General features: G+C 27.0%; 1 protein-coding gene across 1 annotated transcript; it reads left to right on the plus strand.

Moving 5' to 3' along the window:
* Positions 1-2,644: 2,644 nt before the first annotated feature.
* Positions 2,645-4,109, plus strand: LOC136075722 (uncharacterized). The gene is made up of 2 exons (XM_065789158.1): positions 2,645-3,305; positions 3,859-4,109. Exons 1-2 carry the CDS (start codon positions 2,738-2,740, stop codon positions 4,107-4,109), a joined length of 819 nt encoding a protein of 272 aa, XP_065645230.1. The 5' UTR covers positions 2,645-2,737.
* The last annotated feature ends 8,770 nt before the right edge of the window (positions 4,110-12,879 follow it).

Below are 12,879 nucleotides of genomic sequence, written 5' to 3' on the forward strand. Positions count from 1 at the left end.
AATAAAAAAACCTTTTGTTAGTGAAATCAATTGCAAAAAAAGATTAAAGTGGTGCATTGAGCACAAAGATTGGACACTTGAGCAACGGGCTAAAGTTATTTGGCGCGATGACTCTCCTTTTGTGTTGTTTCATAATAGTCAATCTCACTGCTGGAAATTAATTGGGGAAAAGTTCAACCCCCAAACATGCAAGGCAACCATTAAACATGACAAAAAGATTATTGTTTGGGGTTGTTTTAGTGCACACTAAGTTGGTAAGCTTTACCGGGTGGAGGGTACCATGGACCAGCATTTGTACCACAAAATCTTAGTTTATCAACTTGGACCAAGTATAGAAGAACTTTTCCCTAATAATGACTACATTTTTCAACAAGATAATAATCCTAAACATACAGCACGGTGGAATAAAAGATATCTGGAATCGAAATTGATACCAGTTATGTCTTGGCCAGCACAGTCTCCTGATTTAAATCCAATAGAAAATCTTTGGTCTATATTGAATAGAAAATTGCAATATCGTTGGGCAACAAATGAAGATGAACTGTTCCAAATTCTTCTTGCTAGTTGGAATGCTTTACCAAATGACTTATTAAAAAGACTTGTAGATAGTGTGCCTTCTAGATGCACAGAAGTCATAAGAAACAAAGGATGGCCAATTAAGTACTAATACGGCTAAAACTTGAACAACACTTTACAAATCCTAATTTCTTTTCATTGCATGTAATGTGCAATAATATTATGTACATTTCTTTAAAAATTGTCCTGATTTACTACTATTAAACTATTATATACATACATATAGTTAAATATATACTCATATATATTACACATATATGATAGATAGATATATTTATATATATATATGTGTAATATATATGTATTTAGTTATTTATATATATACAAATAGTTAAATATATACACATATATTTATATACACATATATTTATGTGTATATAAATATATATATATTATATATATATGTATAAATGTATATATATATACAGATGTAATTTTTAATAAATAAAAAATATATGTATTTATATATATAATATATATATAAGGTTCATTATCATTTTAGATGCACATCACGTTATGTCAACATCAACTTCAAAATCAATTTCAGTTATGGAAACAAAGCACATTTTAGCAACATATGCAGATGTTAGTGCTAAAATAAAAGAGCATGAATTATTGCACACTGTTCATTACATTGTAGGTTTTACAAGAAGCATGGAAAAAAGCTTTGAAGGTGTTCTCTTTTTCAAATTTAAAATATTATTTTATAATAATGTGTTATATTGTGTTTATATGGTATATCATATGCTGTATACCTTTTACCGGTAAACAAAAGGAATGGAGTTGTTACACAAATTGTATAGTTATCTGGTTTATGAAATAAGCAATATTTTGTTCACTATGTATAATCTGCTGGATAATCTTTTGAAAAATTAAAAATCTTAAATATTGACAGCTGTCATATTTTAAGATTTTTATTGCTCTATTGTAGAAATTTTAGTTTGTCAAAGATACAAAATATGTTTAGAAGCGTAAAATAATCTCATGGATAAACTAAAAAACTAATGGGGAAAACATTATTTACTTGTGGAAAATTATTTAAAGTTAAGCAGCAACCCTGTATTGACCTTTATTGCTTTATGCACCTAATTAAATATATATTTAGTGAAAATTTTTTTATATAGTTTATTTTCATGTTAGTCAAATATACATGTTAGTATGTATTTTGCTATAACATTTACTCTCTATCTATCTATCTATATATATATATATATATATATATCTCTCTATATATATATCTATATATATATATATATATATATATATATATATATATATATATATATATATATATATATATATAATAATCTGCTTTTTCATAAGTATTACTGAAAAATCACAAAGTATTTTTTGAGGATAAGGACGTCTCTTACACTGGAGTACCATTCATTGTTTCATCAAATAGTACTCTTGACTGTCAACACGGCAAGGACAAAAATATCAAAGCTCTGTACAAAATTAAAAAAAAACTCAGAAGCAGTAAGTTATTTTTTCAGATCAAATTTCAGTGACAAAAAATGGTAAACTTTTAAGTTTATTTATTATTTATTTTCTGTTTATTTTTGCTATTATTAAACCACCATGTTTCCTATTAAACTTAATGCAATGATTTTCTCATGTTTCACTATTTATGTTCAGAGCTTAGATCATTCTTGCAATCAAAAAAAATGACTCCAGGTTACCAAGAAATTTGATTGTCCTGCCAAAGTTTATATCAAAGAAATTATTGAATTTCCCAATTATAAGGTTTTGTATTCATAGTTTTGATAAATACTTAACTTTTAATATGCATGTGCGTTTGTTATATTTATAACAATTTTGAATATGCATGAAATTGTGTAAATATTATTTAGCTGGATCGAGATTCAACTAGGATAAGGAAAGAAATTTCAAAAAAACTACGTGCAGTTTTAGCTTTAAAAAATACAGTTTTAATGTGCAGAAAATATATATTGGTAATTCCTGTGAACCATCTTATTGGTGATGTAAGTTCACTATTAAAATGACTCTACATTTGTATTTTGTTATTGCTAATGTTTAATTTTAATATTTTCTACTTTTTTCTAATTATTAGGAAGCAGGTCTTAATCAACCTTTATGCAAAGAACTTATTATTAAAATCAGTGAGTTGGTCAAAAAAGGTGTCAATTCTGTTTCTGAAATGAGACGTCATCTAGCTGCCTTTGTTCAGATGGAATTTAATTCTAATAACAATCTTCCAAAGTCAAACAAACGTTTTTTCCTAAGGGATGATATAATTGCAAATCATATATTCAGAGCTAGACAAAAGCTTCGCAGATCACTTATAGATCAAGAATGTCTTTTGGTCAAGATTAATGAATGGAAAATATACTTTCCAGATGCAACAATCAAATTTAGGCCCAAGGGAGGATTTAATTCAGAAGAGAGTGCAGATCTTAAAGATTCATTGTTGTTTGTATATCAAGATATATGGCAAAAGAGACTACTGTTACGATATGGTAACGAGCTTGCCTTCCTTGATGCTACATACCAAACAACCAGATATGCGCTGCCTCTCTTTTTCCTTGTTGTTAAAACTAACATTGATTACCAAATTGTTGCTATTTTTGTGTGTGAGCATGAGACCACTAAAGCTATAACAGAGGCACTTATGTGCATCAAAGAATGGAATCCTTTATTCCAGCCAAAGTTCTTTTGTACAGATTATTCAAATGAAGAAATAAATTCACTTGAATCTGTGTTTCCAGGTTAAAATTTTAATTGCTAGTTATTTTTTTGATATACCATGACATTTTTGAAACAAGCTTGGGTATGCGTAAGTTAAAACCTTTAAGATGCTCAAAAACATGCTTAAGCTTAAGCATATAAGAATATAAGAAATGCTTATTTCAATACTTTAAAAAAACATGTGTATGTCTTGCTTACAATTTTACTTGTAAGCCTTGTAAAGCTTGTTTCTTGCCTACAATTAAATATGTAACCAAGAAAAAAAGTTATAATGTTCTGATACACATTTATAGATTTAATAGATGAATACAGATTTCGCTTTGTAAAATTTTATTAAATGGTTTGCATTCAATTTCAACCTTTCAGCATTTCAACTTTTTTTCATAATCCGAGGCTCCATATGCTTATAAAAAAATATATATAGTGGTAGTAAATGAATTTCTGTACTTACCATATTACCATAATATAATTACCATAAACTCTTCTTTTTATATAAGGTATTTTGATATGATTGATTGTCATTGTTTGTAATTCGTAATTGCTAAATAGTTTAAATGTAGTCATTTGTTTTAGGCTGCAAAGTGTTTATTTGTGATTTTCATCGCGAACAAGCGTGGGAACGATGGCTGTCTAAAACAACTAATGGCTGTAGCATGATAAAGGATGACATTAAAGTTAGGCTTCGTGACATTGCACATACGAAAACAATAGAGGGTTGTCAAAAAGCTGTTGAGAATTTAGAGGAATCACTAGAATGGCAAAATAACCCAAAACTTGAATATTTGAAAAGCATTTGGTTATGTATTCAAAAGGTTGTTGGTTAGCAGACGATCCCATGGCTCAAAAGGAGGTGAATAATTTCGTTTGCCGTGGAGTTTTTCCCATTGCTCTAAAGTAGGTAGGTTTTTTCGGAAACCGTTGAGTTTATACATAAAAGTAAACAAAAATTGACACGTGGTTAAAGTAAATATGGATCTATATTCAGTTCTTTATGACAACAATTTAAGCCTAAACAGTTCTGAAGAAAGCTCTGAGGAAAATGGATTTCTACAAGGTTATTTATTCTGTATGGATTAATTTGTTAAAAGTTGCGTCAAGATTTGTAATTTATGATTTAAATGCGTCACAATACAATAATTTGTGAGGAATTTAAATACCTCAATTCAACGATTGTAATACATCGCAGCAAATTTATTCAATCATAAATAACTAAAATAAAAACATTTAAGTTTGAAAAGAAAAATTTGACTACAACTCTAGATTAAAATTAAATTTTTACTTTAGAAATTGTTGAAAAGGATGGGAAAATCCCAGATATCGACTTTTTGCCAGTAAATTGCATTGATAATGGTTTGTATCTATTTTACTAAATAAGTATAAGAAAAAAAAGATTTCTTTTAATTTTATAATCTTTTTAATATGTTTATTATTTTTTTTAAGGTTGACCTTTTTCTTTTTTTTTTCTAGAATATGTTATACTGTCATCGTTTTGATTTCAAAACTGTTGTTAAAACTATTTGTAAACATTTGTTATAAGAGAAAAAACCAAAATTATTTATCATTGTAAATCACACGAAGAGGCGTTGCATTGTATAGAAAAATATGAATTAAGAACAACAACACTATTTGTGGTGTATCATGCTATCAAAAATTTTGGTAACACAGGTTAGCTGATTGCCAAGTGCTCTTACTTTTTGAATTCTTTGCAGGATTTTCTAATAAATTTTTTGCATTAAGTTGCTAACCCTATATTTTTTAAATCAGGGTGGCCATTGCTCCTCTAAAATCCTCTAAAGGTTTTCTTTTTTCAAAATCATCTAAAATCCTCAATTATTCTCTAAAAAGTTAAAAATGTGATAAATTCTCCACTTCAACCCCTCTTTTTTATTTTTTCATTTCTTGATGGTTGCATAATGTTCAAAGTTCATGGTCTGCAAAACTGGTTAATGTCTGAAAGGAGGATTGGGCTGTAAGAAATCTTTAAAAACTTTTAGTAAATCAATGCCATCTAACATAAAAAATGACGCTGTTGACCCCTGTCCAAACCCCAGTTATGTGGAAACATGGACGTTAAACCTATAAAAAAATCCTCTAATTTTTATTCAAAATTTTGTAGTTTTTTAAAAAATATTCTCTAAATTAAATGCAAAATCTCCTTTTAAAATCCCCTTATATCCTCTTTTTCTTATAAAAATTTTATGTGGCCACCCTGTAGATACAATTACAGCGAATAATAGTGTACTTTGGGAAAATTCCTTATTCAGGAATGCCTTATATTGTTATTTCTAATAAAGTTTTAGATTGTCACCATGGGTTTGGCAGAAATGTTTCAAAAAAATATGATTAGAAAAAAATAAAAAAAAACATGATGTAACTAAAAATTTGCTTATAATGGTGCTGTTTATGACGACACTCTATCGAATAACATTTTGTGCCTTATTGATTAATCCTAGTGGCAGTTCTATTTCCATGTTTATTACTCTTTCATCTTTGTCCATTATTTAAAAGTCTAGTTTGTTTGTTTTTCATCCTTAGTTTGAAACGTTGATTCTGACATGCACTGGTCGAGGAAATTTTAAAAATAAATTTTGTTCAACTTTATTTAGTAAATCACTAGACTTGCGCCTGAATTATCACCTTCCCCCTAGTAAATCATTAAAGTTGCATTTGAATTATACTCTGCCCCTAGTAAATCATTCAATATGAGATTTATGTTAACGGTGTTGAATGACAATGGTAGAACTGATATAACTGTTATTATTATGTAGCTATATATTTTTTGTACTGTAATTGAAATTTCTAGAGCTTTTGATATATAAGTTGTGGGATTATTTCTTTAATTTAGGAACATTGGAAAAAGGCAACTGTCAATCTTACTTTAATTAGTATATTTATTGTCCAAAATATATTAATTTTAATTTAAAGATATAGTAATAATAATTTATATATTTTTTCAAGTTTAAACTTCAACTTTTTAATTTTTGCCGTTTCTATTGTTTTATTTTATAAACTGGTATTATATATTATATATTTTTATTAAAAGGATTATATTTTATTCGAATTTAAAAATGTCTTGGTATTATATTCTTTTTTCCTATTTTTTTAGTTCGTACTTGAGGTTCTGTCCTTCATTATTTTTATTTAATTTCTCTACTGTTGAAATATGGTTTAAATTTAGTAAATTTTCATGATTTAAAATTTACTTTATTGATCATTTGCCAACAGTTTAGGTTGTAAAATTCTATTTAATACAAGGTAAGAATAACTTTGTTTTCTGGTAATACCACTAAACGTTTTTTTGTGATTATCAATATGTTAGTTTTTGTTTAACTTTATTTCTGTGTAACTGGATTTGTTGGCTTTTCATAGCTTGTGATGGTATTGTTCATAACTGTTTTTGTCATGGAAACAATAATTTTTTTCTTTACTTGTGGTAAAAAATAAAAATAATATATGATTTAAAAAAATTGTTTGATGTTAAAATGAAAATGATTTGATTGTAATATAGATACAAAATATATAGGCATATTTTGTAATTTATTGTGCAAGATTAATATAACTACTCTAGATTACTTGCAAAGCTACTAAGCATTTCTTGATAGCAGTATCACTAAAGACCAGATTTGTAAATTGGATACTACTATAGCTTATTTTAAAACTTAGGTAAATAAATTAAAAAAATTTTTTTGTAGAAATTAAAAGAGTGCAGTCTTGCAGTTTTTCGATCTCAGAAATTTTGAAAAAATATATATTGTTTTTATACTTAAAGAGATTTTTTATGTTCACTATTTTTGAATGGTCTATCAGTGAATGAATTATACAAAATTTTGTTTACAGACGTACTTTTTCTTGCAGGGGCTATGTTCATCAAGGTTTGTAATGTTTCGTATTCTTATTTATAGGAAAGGAAATTGCTTTAATATTTGTTTTTGATAAATGAATTTCTGGAGAAAAAAGTTATACCTACTCTTCCTATGTTTCAAATTTATTACGGGCCTAAAGCATTCGTATTATACAAACTAATTTTAGACTAAAATAATTAGATAGTACTGTATAAATAAATTAAAACCAAAAAAAAAACATAAAAAATGAATATTTTCATTAAACCATTTAAAGTAAATTAAATGTAAAATGACTAATATTTCCATTAAAGCACATTAATTAAATTTAATTATATATAAGCTAAATATAAAATGAACTGCTGCACCACACTATATAAATGTAATTTATCATAAACAAAGGCTAAAATGATTAATTTCAAATAAATAAAAATAAATATAAACAAAAAACAAAACGAGTACCATCACTAAAACCAGAATAAAATAAATTTAATATAAAACTGATATTTATAGTATAGCATTTTAATTTAAACTAAATAGTAAAAGAATAACTACAATAAAACGTATATACTAATTTGCATATAAACTGAATATAAAATTAGTATCTTGAATAGACCATATAAATTGAACTAAGTAGAAATTAAATTTGAAATGAATTATTCTACTGATGACCGTATAAATTAAACTAAGTTTAAAATTACACCAGAAATTTGTATTTAAATACACAAAAGTTAGTCTTAAGATAAATATAAAACGAAGAACCGCATTAAAACATATTGACTAAATGAAAATTGAACATAAGACAAACTACTCTCTCTAACCATGTCAATAATACAATTTTAAACCAGATCATGAACCACATCACATCACAGTATCCATACCATCCGTGAGACATCTATAATACGCATCTATAATGCGTGTTTAAAATGGCTATGGTTTAAAAATCAAAGTATTTATGAACATGCAGATTCATACAAATGAAGACATTAAATGACATATAGGACTTTTAGAACACTACAAACACAAAGCACAATAATTTACACAAACTTACAGAACACTGAAACAACACTTACTTAAATCTGACTTAAACAATACTCACTTAACTCTAACTTAATCACTGAATAATACTCTCCTCTTAAACACCACCTTTCAATACTGGACACCTGTCCAAATATTATAGTTTATCTAGCACTCCCTTGCACTTACATTTATGTAAGTGCAGTCAAGTGCAAAATAGTCTTAAGAGAAGGAAGAAATGTGTTATAACACATTTCTTCCTTCTCTTAAGACTATTACGGCCTGATGATTCCAAATAAGTGGTGGAACTTTAATAGCTTCCACTGCAAAACAAGAGCAGAATGAACTTGCTTTCTTGATGTTAGCACTAGCCACATTTAATACCTGATAATCTCTTCTGCTTGATCAAAAAGTTCTTAGAGATCCACACTTTGCAAGAAATTTTGATGAAATGTCACACTAAGAGCATGGGTGTTCACTAGAATTTACTTGTAGACCACAAATGATATTTGACGGCTTCATATCACAGGAAAAAGCAAAGGGAAGTTCTTCAAGGTTTAGCAGATTTATTTACCTGAGCTGTCCAGCTCTGGTGTAAAAAGCTGGTTTCATCACTAAATCAAGTTATTCCAGGAAAACTATAGTAATATCAAGTACGTTTTTGATCTGCTAAACCTTGAAGAACTTCTCTTTGTTTTTTCTTGTGATATGAAGCCGTCAAGTATCATTTGTGGTCTACAAGTACATTCTAGTGAACATCCATGCTCTTAGTGTGACATTTCATCAAAAATAAGTGTGGATTTCTAAGAACTTTTTGATCAAGCAGAGGAGATTATCAGGTATTGAATGTGGCTAGTGCTAACATCAAGAAAGCAAGTTCATTCGGCTATTGTTTTGCAGTGGAAGCTATTAAAGTTCCACCACTTATATGGAATTATCAGGCTGAAATAGTCTTAAGAGAAGGAAGAAATGTGTTATAACACATTTCTTCCTTCTCTTAAGACTATTTTGCACTTGACTGCACTTACATAAATGTAAGTGCAAGGGAGTGCTAGATAAACTATAATATTTGGACAGGTGTCCAGTATTGAAAGGTGGTGTTTAAGAGGAGAGTATTATTCAGTGATTAAGTTAGAGTTAAGTGAGTATTGTTTAAGTCAGATTTAAGTAAGTGTTGTTTCAGTGTTCTGTAAGTTTGTGTAAATTATTGTGCTTTGTGTTTGTAGTGTTCTAAAAGTCCTATATGTCATTTAATGTCTTCATTTGTATGAATCTGCATGTTCATAAATACTTTGATTTTTAAACCATAGCCATTTTAAACACGCATTATAGATGCGTATTATAGATGTCTCACGGATGGTATGGATACTGTGATGTGATGTGGTTCATGATCTGGTTTAAAATTGTATTATTGACATGGTTAGAGAGAGTAGTTTGTCTTATGTTCAATTTTCATTTAGTCAATATGTTTTAATGCGGTTCTTCGTTTTATATTTATCTTAAGACTAACTTTTGTGTATTTAAATACAAATTTCTGGTGTAATTTTAAACTTAGTTTAATTTATACGGTCATCAGTAGAATAATTCATTTCAAATTTAATTTCTACTTAGTTCAATTTATATGGTCTATTCAAGATACTAATTTTATATTCAGTTTATATGCAAATTAGTATATACGTTTTATTGTAGTTATTCTTTTACTATTTAGTTTAAATTAAAATGCTATACTATAAATATCAGTTTTATATTAAATTTATTTTATTCTGGTTTTAGTGATGGTACTCGTTTTGTTTTTTGTTTATATTTATTTTTATTTATTTGAAATTAATCATTTTAGCCTTTGTTTATGATAAATTACATTTATATAGTGTGGTGCAGCAGTTCATTTTATATTTAGCTTATATATAATTAAATTTAATTAATGTGCTTTAATGGAAATATTAGTCATTTTACATTTAATTTACTTTAAATGGTTTAATGAAAATATTCATTTTTTATGTTTTTTTTTTGGTTTTAATTTATTTATACAGTACTATCTAATTATTTTAGTCTAAAATTAGTTTGTATAATACGAATGCTTTAGGCCCGTAATAAATTTGAAACATAGGAAGAGTAGGTATAACTTTTTTCTCCAGAAATTCATTTATCAAAAACAAATATTAAAGCAATTTCCTTTCCTATAAATAAGAATACGAAACATTACAAACCTTGATGAACATAGCCCCTGCAAGAAAAAGTACGTCTGTAAACAAAATTTTGTATAATTCATTCACTGATAGACCATTCAAAAATAGTGAACATAAAAAATCTCTTTAAGTATAAAAACAATATATATTTTTTCAAAATTTCTGAGATCGAAAAACTGCAAGACTGCACTCTTTTAATTTCTACAAAAAAATTTTTTTAATTTATTTACCTAAGTTTTAAAATAAGCTATAGTAGTATCCAATTTACAAATCTGGTCTTTAGTGATACTGCTATCAAGAAATGCTTAGTAGCTTTGCAAGTAATCTAGAGTAGTTATATTAATCTTGCACAATAAATTACAAAATATGCCTATATATTTTGTATCTATATTACAATCAAATCATTTTCATTTTAACATCAAACAATTTTTTTAAATCATATATTATTTTTATTTTTTACCACAAGTAAAGAAAAAAATTATTGTTTCCATGACAAAAACAGTTATGAACAATACCATCACAAGCTATGAAAAGCCAACAAATCCAGTTACACAGAAATAAAGTTAAACAAAAACTAACATATTGATAATCACAAAAAAACGTTTAGTGGTATTACCAGAAAACAAAGTTATTCTTACCTTGTATTAAATAGAATTTTACAACCTAAACTGTTGGCAAATGATCAATAAAGTAAATTTTAAATCATGAAAATTTACTAAATTTAAACCATATTTCAACAGTAGAGAAATTAAATAAAAATAATGAAGGACAGAACCTCAAGTACGAACTAAAAAAATAGGAAAAAAGAATATAATACCAAGACATTTTTAAATTCGAATAAAATATAATCCTTTTAATAAAAATATATAATATATAATACCAGTTTATAAAATAAAACAATAGAAATGGCAAGAATAAAAAAGTTGAAGTTTAAACTTGAAAAAATATATAAATTATTATTACTATATCTTTAAATTAAAATTAATATATTTTGGACAATAAATATACTAATTAAAGTAAGATTGACAGTTGCCTTTTTCCAATGTTCCTAAATTAAAGAAATAATCCCACAACTTATATATCAAAAGCTCTAGAAATTTCAATTACAGTACAAAAAATATATAGCTACATAATAATAACAGTTATATCAGTTCTACCATTGTCATTCAACACCGTTAACATAAATCTCATATTGAATGATTTACTAGGGGCAGAGTATAATTCAAATGCAACTTTAATGATTTACTAGGGGGAAGGTGATAATTCAGGCGCAAGTCTAGTGATTTACTAAATAAAGTTGAACAAAATTTATTTTTAAAATTTCCTCGACCAGTGCATGTCAGAATCAACGTTTCAAACTAAGGATGAAAAACAAACAAACTAGACTTTTAAATAATGGACAAAGATGAAAGAGTAATAAACATGGAAATAGAACTGCCACTAGGATTAATCAATAAGGCACAAAATGTTATTCGATAGAGTGTCGTCATAAACAGCACCATTATAAGCAAATTTTTAGTTACATCATGTTTTTTTTTATTTTTTTCTAATCATATTTTTTTGAAACATTTCTGCCAAACCCATGGTGACAATCTAAAACTTTATTAGAAATAACAATATAAGGCATTCCTGAATAAGGAATTTTCCCAAAGTACACTATTATTCGCTGTAATTGTATCTACAGGGTGGCCACATAAAATTTTTATAAGAAAAAGAGGATATAAGGGGATTTTAAAAGGAGATTTTGCATTTAATTTAGAGAATATTTTTTAAAAAACTACAAAATTTTGAATAAAAATTAGAGGATTTTTTTATAGGTTTAACGTCCATGTTTCCACATAACTGGGGTTTGGACAGGGGTCAACAGCGTCATTTTTTATGTTAGATGGCATTGATTTACTAAAAGTTTTTAAAGATTTTTTAAAGCCCAATCCTCATTTCAGACATTAACCAGTTTTGCAGACCATGAATTTTGAACATTATGCAACCATCAAGAAATGAAAAAAATAAGAAAGAGGGGTTAAAGAGGAAATTTTATCACATTATTAACTTTTTAGAGGATAATAGAGGATTTTAGATGATTTTGAAAAAAAAACCTTTAGAGGATTTTAGAGGAGCAATGGCCACCCTGATTTAAAAAATATTGGGTTAGCAACTTAATGCAAAAAATTTATTAGAAAATCCTGCAAAGAATTCAAAAAGAGCACTTGGCAATCAGCTAACCTGTGTTACCAAAATTTTTATTATCACCACAAATCGTGTTGTTGTTCTTAATTCATATTTTTTTATACAATGCAATGCCTCTTCGTGTGATTTACAATGATAAGCAACTTTGGTTTTTTCTCCTATAACAAATGTTTACAAATAGTTTTAACAACAGTTTTGAAATCAAAACGATGACAGTATAACATATTCTAGAAAAAAAAAAGAAAAAGGTCAACCTTAAAAAAAATAATAAACATATTAAAAAGATTATAAAATTAAAAGAAATCTTTTTTTTCTTATACTTATTTAGTAAAATAGATACAAACCATTATCAATGCAATTTACTG

The sequence above is a fragment of the Hydra vulgaris genome, chromosome 02 (genome assembly GCF_038396675.1).
Source record: "Hydra vulgaris chromosome 02, alternate assembly HydraT2T_AEP".
NCBI lineage: Eukaryota > Metazoa > Cnidaria > Hydrozoa > Anthoathecata > Hydridae > Hydra > Hydra vulgaris.